We start from the raw sequence: 15,693 nt of genomic DNA, 5'->3' as shown, positions 1-15,693 counted from the left end.
GCAGAGATTCGGTTACGAAACCAGAATCGATGTTAAAAAGAAGTAAATTCATTAAAGGAGATGGATATTTAACTCCGAAAATCGGTTTCTTTAAACTAGCGGTTTTTATCATGTTCTTTATAGTATCCTTAACTTTTCTCATTTTAGAAATTTTATCTGTTATGGGATCCTTTATGGTTCCTGATCGTGGATTTAAAGGGTTACATCTAAGGTTTCACCAGGGTGAAGACATTGACCGCAACCATATTCTCCGTTAATAGGCTTGTCTTTACCGAACCACAACCCAGGAAGAACTAGTTATTTACTTCTAATATGATAAGGCAATTCGTTAATCATTAAAAAGATAGGCCAGATTGAGTAAGTCGAACTTTCGAAAAGAGGTGCACCATCAGTATTAAAAACCAAAGAAGCATAATGAAGTCTGTCATATTCGTTTAAAGTACTCAGAAATTCACGATATTTCTTTCCGTCATAAATATCTTCGATAACATTACTTTCATAAGGTCTCTGCTTTACAACATATTTCCAATACTCGCTATTAGCTTCAATTAATTTAGAAATTGGATGCGTCACGTCCATCAATACAAAAAAATCTTTATACGCGTAATCTTTGCAATTAAATTTCAACTTACATATTTTGCATTTTAAAAAAGTATTTTTTCGTTCAAAGATGCCTATGTAAGCACTCCATTTCGGACATATTGCATAGAGTTTCGTATTATTTTTCGGATAAAACAACTTATCAATGAGATACCGCGTATTTGGTAAAAAAGATTCACTAAAAATGCAATTAATTAAGTTAAATAAATCGGTAATAGCTGTTAATGAAAGGGAGTGAACGAGTATAAATTTTAAAACCATTAGCATTACTTCTCCCAGTGTTTTGTTTACAGAGACATTAATAGGTCTTTTAAAAGCTTCGATGTTTATAGCTTCAAAAAGGGACTTATAACCTCTCGGTGATAAAAGGTCTTCGGCTTTCTCCTGTATTGATGAATCTCGATCGTCTTCAATAGTTTCCTCACAATCTTCTGTTTCACACATCTCATCGCTTGCATCTATAAAATAATCGTCATCATCAGAACCAATCTCTTGATGTTGTTTCTAAAATAAAAATTTTAATTATAATAATAGTATACAAGAAACTTTAGAAATTTTAGTACTCGGAGAAGAACTATAATTTCCAAAAAGTAAGTATTTGTTTTTAAAAAATAGGACAATATTATGACAATTATGACGCAAAGTAAAAGCCTTAGATTTGTATAATTATAAAAAAGGTCAAGCTTTTATCAAATTGGAGTTTTTTATATTACAGAAAAGATTTTTCAGAAACAAGTTTGTTGGCTATATTGGAGCTTTTTTATTAAAGAAGAGCTTTTTAATTAGGTATTAATAACTTAAATACTCCAATTTAAAAATATATTGGTGCTCAGAACTTGCTAGAATTAATTTCCGATTCAGAAAAAATTGCTTTTTTCGTCAAATTAGAGCTTTTTTGATTAAATAAGAGCTTTTTTGGAACAAGTTTACTGAATATATTTAAACTAGTTTCATTGAAAAAGAGCTTTTTAATTCGGTAATAATAACATACTTATTTTATTACTCCAATTTTAAAATATATTGGAGCTCAGAACTTTTAAGAAATTATTTTCGATTCAGATAAAATATGTAAGTTGAAAAACGGCACTTCTTTGTAATTTTATTTTCACCATTTTTGGAGTCGAATATCAAATCTTCTTTTTTATTAAATTAGAGCTTTTTTATTACAGAAGAATTTTTCCGGAACAAGTTAACTGAATATATTTAAACTATTTTTATTGAAGAAGAGCTTTTTAATTGGGTAATAATAACATAATAATTTAATTACTCCAATTCTAAAATATATTGGTACTCAGAACTTTCGAGAAATAATTTCCGATTTAGAAAAATTGCGTCTTGAAAAACGACAGTGGTCTTGTTATTTTATTTTCACCATTTTTAAAATCGAATATCAAATCTTGGTTTTTTCCAAGATAAAATGCATTGGAGCATTTTATTATTTAATAAGAGCTTTTAAATTGTAAAATTATAGCATACTAATTTAGTTACTCCAATTTTAAAATATATTGGTACTCTGAACTTTTTAAAATTAATTTCCGATTTAGAAAAAATATGTGTCTTGAAAAACGACACTTCTCTTGTAATTTTATTTTCACCATTTTTGGAGTCGAATATAAAATCTCGGATTTTTTATTAAATTGTAATAATAGCATAATAATTTAATAACTCCAATTTTAAAATGTATTAGTACTCAGAACTTTTTAAAATTAATAGGGTAAAAGTGGGTATTATCGCGGGTGTGGGTATTATCGCGGTATTTTATATTTTAATGAATATTTCAAATAATATAAAAAATTTTTGACACTAAAAAATCACTCTTTGAACCTGACAACTAAGACATTATAATATGCATCATATTTTTGATTATTTTTCTATTAATCAATTTATTAAAAATGTTTTAAAATTTGTTGTCTGAAAAAAGTTCAAAATGGCTCACCTGAGTTTGAGATTCAACTCTACAGTGGTGACAAAAATTATTGTTTTTATGTTCTATAAAACTCTAAGAGATGATTCTTTTTTTATATTTTGGTAAATTTATTGTTATTCTTCATAAAAAAAATTTGTTTAGTTAAAAAAAATTGATTTTTATTAAATATTTACAGTCACGATAATAGAGACATCTTTTTTTTAACATGTGGGTATTTTCGCGGCTCCTATCATAACCCTTGAAAGTAAGGTTAGCAGTGTGTCTCTAAAGTTTAAAACGTTGAAATTATAGCCGATATTATTTTTGCTTGTTTTAATTTATATTTTAATAAAAGTACTTTGAATATATATATATAAAAACTTTAATTTTCAACTAAATAAATGTTGAATTAACATTGTTTTTCCACTTTGCACAGTAACTGTTAAACACATTTAGACACAATAAAAATTTCGTTTATTTGAACGTTCAGAATTTTAGTAAATCTTATAACAGTTACAAAATACAAGCAAGAAAATAAAGAGTAATGGAAAAGATAAAAAAATTAAAGTAAGTGAGATCTGTATATTTAAGGAAAAAATTTTTAATAGCTATAAAAAAGGAGCAAAAGTGTCAAATGAGAATTGACTATACGTTAGAAATATTTGATAATAATTGCTTTAGAATATTTTATCAGAGTATTATTTTATATTATGAGACTAATTAAATTATTATAATAAAACCAAGTATCTTTCTTCTTGTGATACTAGTTTACTATTGAATCGTCCATTTATTATAATGCTTACAATTTTTTTTAATTCAAGTTCTTGCGATATTTATATTTTTAAAAACTATATTATTATTCCTTTTAATTTTTTACATTTACTACATTTTAATTAAGTAACTATTACAAAAATCCAAAAAGCAATAAATAAATTATCCGCGATATTTACCACGCGATAATACACTCATCCGCGATATTTGACACGCGAAAATACCCTCAAGCCATTACAAGTCCCGCGAAATTACAAGCAAAGGAGTCTTCTATTTAATCATTTATTTAACGATTAAAACTATTTTCTATAACATTGGCAATTTTTTTTAAAGAAAAGAAAGCTTAAATATTTATTAAAAAAAAAACAAAGTTATATACATTTTTTTAGAATTTTTAAACCACTTGGATGTATGACGTATACAAAATTCCTCGATAATACCCACATTTACCCTATCCGATTCAGAAATAATATGAGTCTTGAAAAACGACACTGCTCTTGTAATTTTATTTTCACCATTTTTGGAGACGTATATAAAATTTGAGCTTTTTTTCATTAAATTGTAATAATAGCATAATAATTTAATTACTCCAATTTTAAAATGTATTGGTACTCAGAACTTTCTAGAATTAATTCCCGATTCAGATAAAATATGTGTCTTGAAAAACGACTGTGGTCTTGTAATTTTATTTTCACCATTTTTGGAGTCGAATATAAAATTTGTGCTTTTTTTCATTAAATTAGAGCTTTTTTACCATTTTATACTGAGATTTTTTTATTAAAAAAAAGCTTTTCAATTGCGTAATAACAACATAATAGTTTAATTACTCCAATTTTAAAATATAAAATTTCTTTTAAAAAATATGCTTTAGAATTTTTTACTTTTCTAAAATAATGTAATTAATATTTTAATATTGTATTACTATATTATTCAATATTTATTGAGAATCTTTTGAATTCACAAAATGATGATTTTAGAATAATTTTATTTCCACTTAATAGATATTTTTAAAAACTTTTTAACTTTGCATGTTTAAAAACTGTAGTATATGATTTAAAAACAGAAAGTCGATTTAAATATTATCGATATCACCTCAGCGAAGTGTTCTTATTCAATGTATTCAATTTCTTCTGCTAGTGCGTTAATTACTTCAGATGCTCTCGTCTCTTCAGTTTCTTCATCATATGCACATAGTAATGTATTATCCTCCGTAGATTGTGTGGTCTCAGTATTTTCAATATTTTCCCAAGCTTTATCGACATTCATTTCAATTTTCTTATTGTTCTCTGTTGCTTGTTCTTCATCGTCATCAGGAAGGTTAAGAGGAACATTAGTTTTCTTCTAAAAATAAAAAAGTAATTAATTTTTAGAAAAGTAACGTTTGTAAAATAAATAAGTTTAGAAATTATATATTTATAAACTTAGTGATAATATTTACAAACAAAATTTAATTATTCATTTAAAATTTTTTTAATTTAATTTTTATTTTATTATTAATAATATTTTTATATTATTTTTCATTTTGGTTTTAAAATAACGATAGTAATAGATAATATCCATGTAATTTTCATTTAATAATTACAAAATTTAATGCCTTTTTAATGGTTTGAAATTTGGGCTTTTAATTAAAAGCAGAAAAGAGGAATTTAAAATTTTTTTTATTTGAAATAACAAATTTTGAAAGGAAATTGGAGAAAATTTACATCTATAAAAACATCATTTTGGAGTTACACTACTTACCACTTTTTTACGTTCATTTTTATGTCTGTGCCATGAACTTGACGGAATTGGAACATCTGATTCTGGTTCCAAATACTTTTTATACCTTTTTGGTTTTTTTGAACTCATTGTGATGTTAGTAACAATTAACACATCAACACTATATGTCCTTAGTTTGCACTAAAAGAATAGTTTTATTCTTTAAATTGTTTTTTAAAAATAATAGAGACTTTCTAGTATTTTCAAGCTATACATGAGACTTTTTTCCATCTTAAGTTACCATAGCAACGAGACTGTCAATTTTAAATAAACATGATAAATGCTCAGAATAAATCAAAATAAATTGTTTTTTATGTGAATCAAAAGACATTAACAAATTTTTCAGTTTCGTACTGAAAAATGAAGTTTACTCACGCATATGTTAACTTTACTAATGGACAACAAAAAACCGTGTTGGTATCTGCGGTTCAAAATTTTTCTCCGACACACGAGAACGATTTTATAAAAACCAAAAAATACAAAGTGTGGTTAAATCAAGAAATGCTATTAAATGCTCAGATATTATTGTTGGGAAGTAAGTAAATCATAATATTATTCATTTAATATTTGTAATTATGAAATTAGATTATCGACTAAGAACGGTCACAACTAAAAATATTATTTTTTTATTTATTATTATTTATTTTTTTATTATTTATTATTTATTATTTATTATTTATTATTTATTATTTATTATTTATTATTTATTATTTATTATTTATTATTTATTATTTATTATTTATTATTTATTATTTATTATTTATTATTTATTATTTATTATTTATTATTTATTATTTATTATTTATTATTTATTATTTATTATTTATTATTTATTATTTATTATTTATTATTTATTATTTATTATTTATTATTTATTATTTATTATTTATTATTTATTATTTATTATTTATTATTATTTATTATTTATTATTTATTTATATTATTATTTTTATTATTATCAACTAAGAACGGTCACAACTAAAAATATTATTATATTTTCAATTCTGAAGATTAAGAAATTTTTACCAATTAACTTTTTTATTACTTTTGAAGCAAGTATATTCTGAAAACATGTTTAATTTCAACTAGTCGTTCTAATGTGGAAAAAAAGAAAGAGTCTACTTGTTTAAAACTTGCTAATAAGAGATTGCTTAGTTTTGCATGTGACGTAGGTACTTCAAAAAAACAATCAAACAGAATCCGTGAAAACAATATAGCAAAACAGGTATTAATTAATTTTTATATAAAAGAATAATTTATTAATAAATTTAATTTTGTACTTTATATTTATATTTATTTGATTACATATATTAAACATTTTAAATTATTTAAATTTCAAGCGACAGTTGAAATTTAGTAAAAAAAATTACACAAATTAAAAATAATATATAATTACATTTTTTTCTGTAATTATTTACTTTTGAAAAAAAATAATTTATTTGTACAAATGTTATTACTTTTACAGAAAGCGAAGAATTTGGAGAAGAAAAAAACCGATTTACTTCAAAAAGAAGCTAAACATCAACAAAATGAAAATATATTGAGTAAACATACCAGGATGTTGGAGAATCGCAAGAAACTTTATGATTTACTTCCTGACTGGCCCGACTCAGATTCAAATGAATCAAGTGATCTTTCGTCTGACCAGAGTAAAGGCGATGAACTTAATTCTGAACTGAACAGTTCTCTAGGTTAATTAAAAATAAACAAATAAAAGTTAATAATTTAATAATAATTAATTAATTATTATTTAACTAAAATCATTTTTAGATGAAAATAGAAGAAAGGAAACCCCCAGAGTTCTTTCACCGTTTCAACAACAACTTGTACCTTCATTATCGGAAGATAATGAATGTTGTTCTTCAAGACAACAAGAAAATCCGAAATTGCAAAACAAAAGACCAAAACTGGTATTAGACCATATTTATATTATACTAATTACACCAGTAACAATACTTTATCAATTTGAAAAATTATAATAAATCATTTTAATTTAAAAAAACTATACAACATATATTAAAAGTTTGAAAATAATTTTTAAAAAATATATAAATTAATTAAATAATTTCTTAGAATATTATAGAAAACAATTTATTTTTACAATTTTAAAATTCTTTAATTTATAAAACAGAAAAATATATAAATTACATGTGATCTAATATTTGTAGACAACCAAGAGAATGCTCGATTTTTCTGAAAAAGTTGTTGAACAAGAACATGACTATTCGGAAATGGAAAGAAATGGAACATCTGATACTGTTTTACTGGACGCAGATGAAGATACAATACGTTTACCGTCGCCGCCAGAATCTGAAGGTTAATAAATTATTAATTAACTAATTAAAATATAAATAAGGTTTCATTAAGTATGATATTTTGAAAGAAGAAGAGAAGAAAATGAGGGAGGGGAAAATTCAACATTTCGAAGGCAGTTTACACCTGCAGGACCTGACAATTCAAGGCATGTGCACACTCCTCACAGAGAGAATCACAACACTTATAATCGCTATTTGCAAAATATTAATCGACCTGAAGATTGAGTGTGTATATATTATATTTTGTGTTAAAATTTTTTAGAGTCAATCTATAATAGAGGCATTTCATTTCAAATAATTCCAACGACAAAAAACAATCGCAGAAGAGCGATTTTCTAATAAATTTAATTATTTGGAACATATTATACACTGAATCGAAAGAGAATTTCATGAACTTTCTAGTGCTATTTTAATTTTTTAACTTTCTCTCAATTTCGTAGAGAAATTCCTGTTTGAAAGTTGAAATTCTTAATATCTCAAAACATCCCTCGTCGATTTTTATCAAAATTATATGAAAATAAAGCTTAACTTTTCTAGTTTCCAATATATTATGGACATTTAATGGGATTAATAGAAAAAAAATGTGTTAAAAAAATGTGTTTAATAGTAATAGTAAACTAATGAAATTTTTTCTCTATAGATACACCTTGATGAAAATACAAAAATCCACGTCAATGTTTTGGAGCAAATGAAAAGTCTTAATGATTCAAAATTTGTCAGAGAAGTGGCTCAAAAGATTTGGGGAACAGAAAAATTGAAGATGAGATGTTTGAGTCCTCGTAGAGCAAATAAGGGCAAACAAGATGGTCCAGAAGAAGAATTGAGAAAACCATTAACTCCTGTAAAATATCAATTATTACAAGGTAAAATTTTGCCCTTCATAGTAAAAAAAACATAAATTATCTGAATCTCCACGACAAGAATTATATTGCATAAAAAGGGAATCAAATATGGAAAAGATCTTATTTATACATTTATTATTGTAAGTTATCTGTCTTTAAACTTTTTTAAAGTGCTTATTTGCGACAATGATCAGCTCGTTGTCAGTAAAATAAACCCTTTTTCAATTTTATTAATTTTCGTTTTTTGTAGATTGCCTGGACAATAAACTTGTGGAGGAAAAGGTGAAACCTAAACAACGAGCTAAAAGAATGCTCCAAGTTTCAACATATATGAGGGCAAAGTTATATGATGTTCGAAGAAAGTGATAAAAAAGTGCAATTTAATATTTAACAAAATAATTATTAACGTATTATAAAAAATTTATTATAATTTTAGTTTTGTTCGTTTTATAATTAACATAAAAGTTTAAAAATACAGAATGTTACAAATACATAATTATATATTATTCATTTTTCCAGAAGCACGTAATATATTACGGCAATATTAAGAACACTGCCTTAACATTACCAATGTTGCTGGAATGTTCCCAACAAAATTTTTATTTTAAAATGCATGTGATAAATTTCTCAAATTTCATTGAAAAATATAAAAAGTATAATACATTAATATGCTTATTTTAAAGATATGTAGTGATAGATTTGATATACAAAATAATATTAATAATTTTAAATTAAATATTTTTTTATTTAAATATACCATAATAAATAATATAAAAATAAAAATAACGATTTTGTAAAAATATAGTAAACGACATAGTAACGTACGTAGTAAACGTCGTAGTATACTATCCCATTTTTCGACGTCGGTTACTACATAGTAAACGACGTCGTTTACGATGTAGTTTATTGTGTCGGTTACTATGTCGATTACTATGACGGAATTTTCAATAATAGGATAATACCTGGGTCAAATTTTCTCAAAAAAATCAAAGTTGGTCATGGGTCTTTCGATTTTTGTGAAACTTGGTATAAAGGTAGTCTTTTATGACAATAGATTTTAGGAAAAAAAGATTTTTAAAGATTTTCAAAATTGTGGATTTTACCGGGCATTAAACATTAAAGTACATTTTTTTAAACAAATAACTTTTATCCATTTAGTTAGACTTTGTTTATATTTGAGGTAATAATATATGATTATCTAACAATTAAAAGTGTAATATTAAACAAACAAAAATCCAAAATTTGCCCGGAAAAAAGTCAAAAAAAAATTTGATATTATATTTTTGGGCATAAGCACCCCTTCGATTTTTTTGTAACTATAATATTTGGATTCGTTATCTTCTCCATAATTTTTTGCAAAAAAAAAAATTTCTGGAGACTTTTGTAATTAAAATGCGAAAATTCATGCTTGAGAACGTTTGGTGCATATCTCAAGCTTGTTTACGTGAAATCGATATCTGTGCACCTCGAGACAAAAAATTCGATATTTCGGTTAATTTTAATGTCTCCAGGAATTTTTTTTTGCAAAAAATTCTGGAGAAGATAACGAATCCAAATATTATAGTTATTAAAAAATATCAAAGGGGTGCTTATGCCCGAAAAAATGAAATCAATTTTTTTTTACTTTTTTTCAGGGCAAATTTTGGATTTTTTTGTTTAATATTGCACTTTTAATTGTTAGATAACACAAGCCTGCAAAAAAAATAAAAATTTCCGTTGTCTGAGATTGAAAAGTCATTTCCCGCAGTATTTGGTTCGCTGAATCCGAATCGGACAAGGAAAACCTCCCTTCACGTCAGGATTTTGAGAAAAGTAGGGGTAAATTCCCAAAAACCATGTTTTTCGTAGTTTTTGAAAATTTCTACCGGGTAAATCTAAAGAGTCTGCTAGAGACTTGTCATAGGAGTCAAATTAAAGCTTGAACCCTCTACTTTACGAAGATATAGCGATATTGCTAACAACAAACTAATTTAGCCGTTAAAAATGATTTTTTTAACAGTTAGCAAGCATAAAAATGGACTCACACTGTCCGTAAATACAACTATTTTCAAAAATGTTTGGATTCTTTACTCTGGGGTTTTTGGGGTCGCTGATTATAAATATGATGTCAAAATAATAAATCTGTGGTTAGATTCATAATCAACGACCCGAAAACCCTCGAGTAACGAATTCTAGGCAATTTGAATCAATTTTTAACAAGTAATCCGTCATACTGGATCCGACATTTTGAATTTTGAAAATCTGACAAGCTTTAATTTGACTCCTATGAAAAGTCTCTAGCACGTCGGATTTACCTGGTAGAAATTTTCAAAAACTGCGAAAAACATTATTTTTGGAAATTTACCCCCACTTTTCTCAAAATCCTGACGTGATGGGAGGTTTTCGTTGCCAGATTCGGATTCAGCGCACCAAATACTGCGGGAAATGACTTCTTGATCTCAGACAACGGAAAGTTTTATTTTTTTGCAGGCTTGTGTAATCAACTATTATTACTTAAAATATAAACAAATTCTAACTAAATGGATAAAAGTTATTCGTTTTTCAAAAAAATGTACTTTAATGTTTAATGCTCGGTAAAATCCACAATTTTGAAAATTTTTAAAAATCTTCTATCATAAAACACTACCTAGTGTTTATACCAAGTTTATACCTTTATACCAAGTTTCACAAAAATTGAAAGACCCATGACCAACTTTGATTTTTTTGAGAAAATTTGACCCACCTCCGATGTGACATTTCGATTTAAAAAAAATTCGAGAATTGATTTTTATACCCACTTTTAAGTTAAAAGTGATTTTTCGTGCATAAAATTGACTTTAAAATTCCAAATAAATATGAAAAAAAAATTTTCAAGAAACACTAAAAGTCACATTAAAGATTATTTAATTATCTTTAAAATGAGTTACACTGGAGCTTCACTTATTTTCACCAAGTCCAAACAAACTGAAAGGCAGAGTTGCACTTATTTTCACTCTGAAACGTAATATTCGAGTTGATTTGATTGGTGGATTCTTTAACATCAACCAATGAGAACGCACGGAGAACCTTTTAAGGGGGTCACCTTGTGTGGCAGACGTTTTTTAAGAGTTTTTTTTGGATTTTCTTTTCAAAAACAATGGAAACTTAGGACTTCAAAATTTTTACCATATATTCAGTTACATTTTAACAACAAATTAAAATTTTTGCAAGTAAAAATATTTTAATGATTCCGAATTATAAAACTGAAAAGTGATGATGATTATAAAAACGCCGTTTGGGCGATAGCCATATATGTACTGAACACGCTCTATAAATTTGTACGATATTGGTCAAGCCGTTTTTGAGATATCATGGACGCCAGTTTGAAAAACACAGTTTTGAGAAAAACGCCTATCAAAATTTAAGTAATACATTGTTCGCTTGGCAACTTCTTGTCTTCTCAGTGTTGTAACTTTCTTAGGATGTCAAATATCAAAAATCCTCTTTACCCACATATTCTACACATATTGTAGATGTGATTTATGGAAAAAAAAATTTTCGATTTTTTAAACCTATCACACGGCGTGACCCCCTTAACTGAAAATAAGTGAGACTGGAAATTGTAAAAATAAGTGCGAATACAAATAAGTGAGACTGAAAATAAGTGAAGCTCCAGTGTATCATAAAGCCTGATTGGTTCAATAAACATTCAATGAATAAAATATTTATTTACTCCAACGTTTCAAAATCTAAATGATTTCCTCTTCAGGGAGTCTATCTAAAAAAATATACAAAATTAAATAATAATAAAAACTATATACATAATTAAAATAATAAAAATAATAAAAAAAATAATTTAACAATAAATACATAAAATAAAAATTAATGTATAATTATCTTACAAAAAAATAATAATTAAAATATACGAAGACTTAAATTATTTATATGCCCTGACGATGGAGTAGATAATTTGCCTTAATTTATTTTATTAAATAAATAAAAATTTTGTAACGTCTTCAATAATACAGATATCGATTTAAAATTTAAAAGGTATATTCTTGAATAGTTGTAGAATCGATTAAAATTATTACCAAAAAATCTATTTTTTGACGCAATAAATGAGGTTCCTCCCTTAAAAACATTTGTGACAAATTTACGTTGTCAGATTTTGTAAAAAGTGCCTGTATGCAGAGGGAAACTCGTTAGAAAACGGTTGTTTACTAATTTCACGTCATATGAAACAGGCAGTACAGTTTTTCTTGGGCGATAACTGTAAATCGCACATAACTTAAAAATTTTTTAAAATATAAAATTTATGAAATAAGTTATTCTTTATTTAGGTTTAAATGCGTTTAGAAAATTGTTGTCAAAACCTATAAAAAAGCAAAGTGCAATTAAATTATTGATATTTTTTCTACATTGCTAACATCTTCATAAACTGTATCCTGCACAAGCTGAGTCCATCGGACCCAGAGGAAAATTATTTTCATCTACTTCTGCTTAAGAGAATTTTATTCAATCATTTTTTGTTTATAAAACACTTTAATGAATTATTATCTTCTAGGTCTATTATACGTACATGCTTGTGGAGCTAATAAATATGTATAGAAAGCTATCAATTTTTGTGCAGCATTGTATTAATTTGTAGTGTTTTAGCATTACTAACTAATAATAAATGAAAACAGTATAAATCTAATATATAATAGGGATAATAAGTTCAACTTCTCCAAAATATATAACTAAAATTAGAAATAAATTACCGTTAGTATATAGCTTGGTTGTGAGACTCTGCTTTGTGAACGCAACATTTAGTATTAAATTATAGTATAAGTATTTATAAGAAATGTTCTACTATTGTAAAACACTTGTATGCAGTTGTAAGGCTCAAGATAGATGTGTAATTTTATAATTGAGGCTCCGGATCTTAAAAGGGCACTTTCACCATGTAAAGTCTATGCGGAAAGTGCCCTTTTAAGATCCGGAGCCTCAATTGAGAAATAAAACGAAATATTTAAAAAAAATTGGACATAAGTCGATAACTTTTAAATATTTTAATACTTCATGAAATTATATTTATTAAATTCTATTTAATATTTTATAACAATAACGGTCAATTGAGTAGACATAGTATTCATATAATTCATTCTAATATCAAAAAAATATGAAAATGAAATATTAAAAAATTTGCAAAAACTGAGTAATTGGTTTATTTATGTGAAAGAAAATTATTAGAATCTTTGCATTACAATATTCTTGCTAATAATTGTGAATTAATTTCTATTGAACAAATTAAATAGCAACAAATTTTGGCCTCTTTAGGGTAAAATTATTCTACACGATAATAATATTAAATTTTCAAAGTATAACAAATATTTTCAAAACATAAATTCATATATAGATATATTTTATGTGCTAACAAATTAAATTTTCTTCCTTTAATCTATACGTGTTGCACATGTAGCTTTTCTATTGGCAACACTAAATAAAGTCTAGAGATATTTTGAATACATTATATTAAAATTTATAAAGCTGGAAAACTAGATAAAAATTTTTAACGCAACATTTAGTCCACTTCAACGTTGCATTAAGTTTTAAAAAAATAGCAAATAGTAAAGTACGTCTACTTTTTTCTGTGCATCGAGTGTACAAATAAATTTGACATTTAGAAGGAAAGAATTTAGTACTTTGAATAATAACTTAATATTTGTTAAAAATTATTACACTAGGGTAAACGTACCAATTGTCGAGGATGGTTCCTGTTGTCGAGTAAACAAACTTTGAATTTTATTTAAACAGTGTAGCACATTGTAAATGAAAAAAAGTAATAAATATTAATTTTTTTATGCGTTATAAATGTGAAAAAAATATATTAATATTACATAAACAAACAAATGAGACATTTTAGACAATATTTTTTGGTTATTACCATGGTAACATCGACAAATGGAACACCCTCGGCAATTGGTACACTTACCCTACTAATATTTACAAATTATAACTTGCAGCATAAACCTAAACTGGTCAAAACCCAGAAAATGAATTTGAAAAATAGAAGGTTTTAACTGTTCAATCAAGTAAAGGAAGTATTTTTCTACACTGTAGCAAATATTAAGAGGGTGCTGGTCAACAAGGGTGCTGATCCTGATCATATACCGCCATGCATTTTAAAGTCATGTAGCTCAGTTTTTGTTGATCCTCTATTTATTTTATTTAATTGGTCTCTTGATAGCAGTATCTTTCTCTTAATTTAGAAAAGAGGCATTATAGTGCCAGTCTACAAGAACGGAGACAGAAAAAATGTATCTAATTATCGCCCTATCTGCATTTTAAGTACTATTTCCAAGATTTTTGAAAGCTTAGTTGAGGAGCAAGCGGCTAAAAGTTGATAAGTTCATTTTTTAAAAAAATTTTACTTTACACTTTCCGAGAATGATAATTAATTGAATTTCCAAATAATCACTGTTACATTAAGAAAAAAAATTGTTAATAAAGAATTATATTAATTTAAAAATATTTGTACTTAACCAACAATATTTAAAATTTTAGTTTTTTTAACTAAAGAAATGCCCAAAATTATAAATTTTTTTATTTATAATTTACTTTAATTAATAATGAGACTTCTAAGTCCAAAAAATTATTCTGATATAAATAATTCAGTATATATTTTTTATATTTTGAAATTAACTTTGGTTATGTGTCAAATTGCATTTGTTTAAATTTCTCGAAATAGTAAAAAAATTGACTTATCCACTTTTGGCCGCTTACTTCTCAGTTCTGGACAGTGGCGTAGCAATAGACGGTTTGGGGGGTTAGATTGTTCGGGGCCCCGGTGAACCAGGGGCCCCAAAAATGATAAAATTGATTTTTTTATAAGCAATGAAATAGTAGAGTAGCATTGACAGAAGTGGGCCACTTGCCGTTTTTGGTTTTACAAGTAACATATCTGTGAACCGAAATTTTTTTCTTTTGTTATTAACAGAAGGTCGATTTTCAGTTAGTCATTAAAGTGTGCGACGTACAATTGTGTTCTCCAGCAATTAGTGCAAAAAATTATCTACTTTTTCTTTTCTTCTCATTGTAAAAGTTATCGTTGTTTACATAAGTTATTCATCGAATTCAATCGGGTAAGTAGCCTTTATTATAGTATCAGACCTAATCTTAAAAAATTTAAAGGGACTGTTTCATATTGTTCGTAGGTGTTATGACCACGTTATTTCTCGTCAAATTAGGCTTGTGGACAGAAGTGGGACATTTTCTATAAACAGAAGTAGGCCACTCCATTGACGTTCCGTTTCGAGATTTAGTGATTTTGAATAAACTAATAAAATGGTTCTATGAATTAATTTGTATTATTTAGCAATCATGACACCAAGAAAGGCTAAACCGACTGACTATGAACTCATTGTCTATAACAAATTACTTTATACTATAAGTCAAATAAAAATTAATAAAATTTCGAAACGGACTGCTTGTGTTTGGTTTTACAATACTATTTATTGAAAAAATTAATCATTAAACATAAAAAATCATAGTGCTTGATACT

At 26.0% G+C, this 15,693-nt stretch overlaps 3 protein-coding genes across 3 annotated transcripts; 2 read left to right on the top strand and 1 right to left on the bottom strand.

Moving 5' to 3' along the window:
* Positions 1–209: 209 nt before the first annotated feature.
* On the bottom strand, positions 210–5,044 carry LOC122504076. The gene is made up of 3 exons (XM_043614974.1): positions 5,018–5,044; positions 4,370–4,618; positions 210–1,104 (listed from the first exon to the last, which is right to left on the bottom strand). Exon 3 carries the CDS (start codon positions 1,042–1,044, stop codon positions 298–300), a length of 747 nt encoding a protein of 248 aa, XP_043470909.1. The 5' UTR covers positions 1,045–1,104; positions 4,370–4,618; positions 5,018–5,044; the 3' UTR covers positions 210–297.
* Positions 5,045–6,482: 1,438 nt separating this feature from the next.
* On the top strand, positions 6,483–7,014 carry LOC122504095. The gene is made up of 2 exons (XM_043614992.1): positions 6,483–6,726; positions 6,806–7,014. The coding sequence occupies exons 1-2, from the start codon at positions 6,483–6,485 to the stop codon at positions 7,012–7,014; spliced, it is 453 nt and encodes a 150-aa protein (XP_043470927.1).
* LOC122504077 lies at positions 6,723–8,568 on the top strand. The gene is made up of 4 exons (XM_043614975.1): positions 6,723–6,945; positions 7,204–7,351; positions 7,991–8,213; positions 8,443–8,568. The coding sequence occupies exons 2-4, from the start codon at positions 7,253–7,255 to the stop codon at positions 8,556–8,558; spliced, it is 438 nt and encodes a 145-aa protein (XP_043470910.1). The 5' UTR covers positions 6,723–6,945; positions 7,204–7,252; the 3' UTR covers positions 8,559–8,568.
* Positions 8,569–15,693: the final 7,125 nt, after the last annotated feature.

The sequence above is a fragment of the Leptopilina heterotoma genome, unplaced genomic scaffold (assembly GCF_015476425.1).
Source record: "Leptopilina heterotoma isolate Lh14 unplaced genomic scaffold, ASM1547642v1 Lhet_278, whole genome shotgun sequence".
Taxonomy (NCBI): Eukaryota; Metazoa; Arthropoda; class Insecta; order Hymenoptera; family Figitidae; genus Leptopilina; species Leptopilina heterotoma.
Note: the sequence above shows the minus strand (reverse complement) of the source record. Positions and strands in the feature narration are given on the sequence as shown.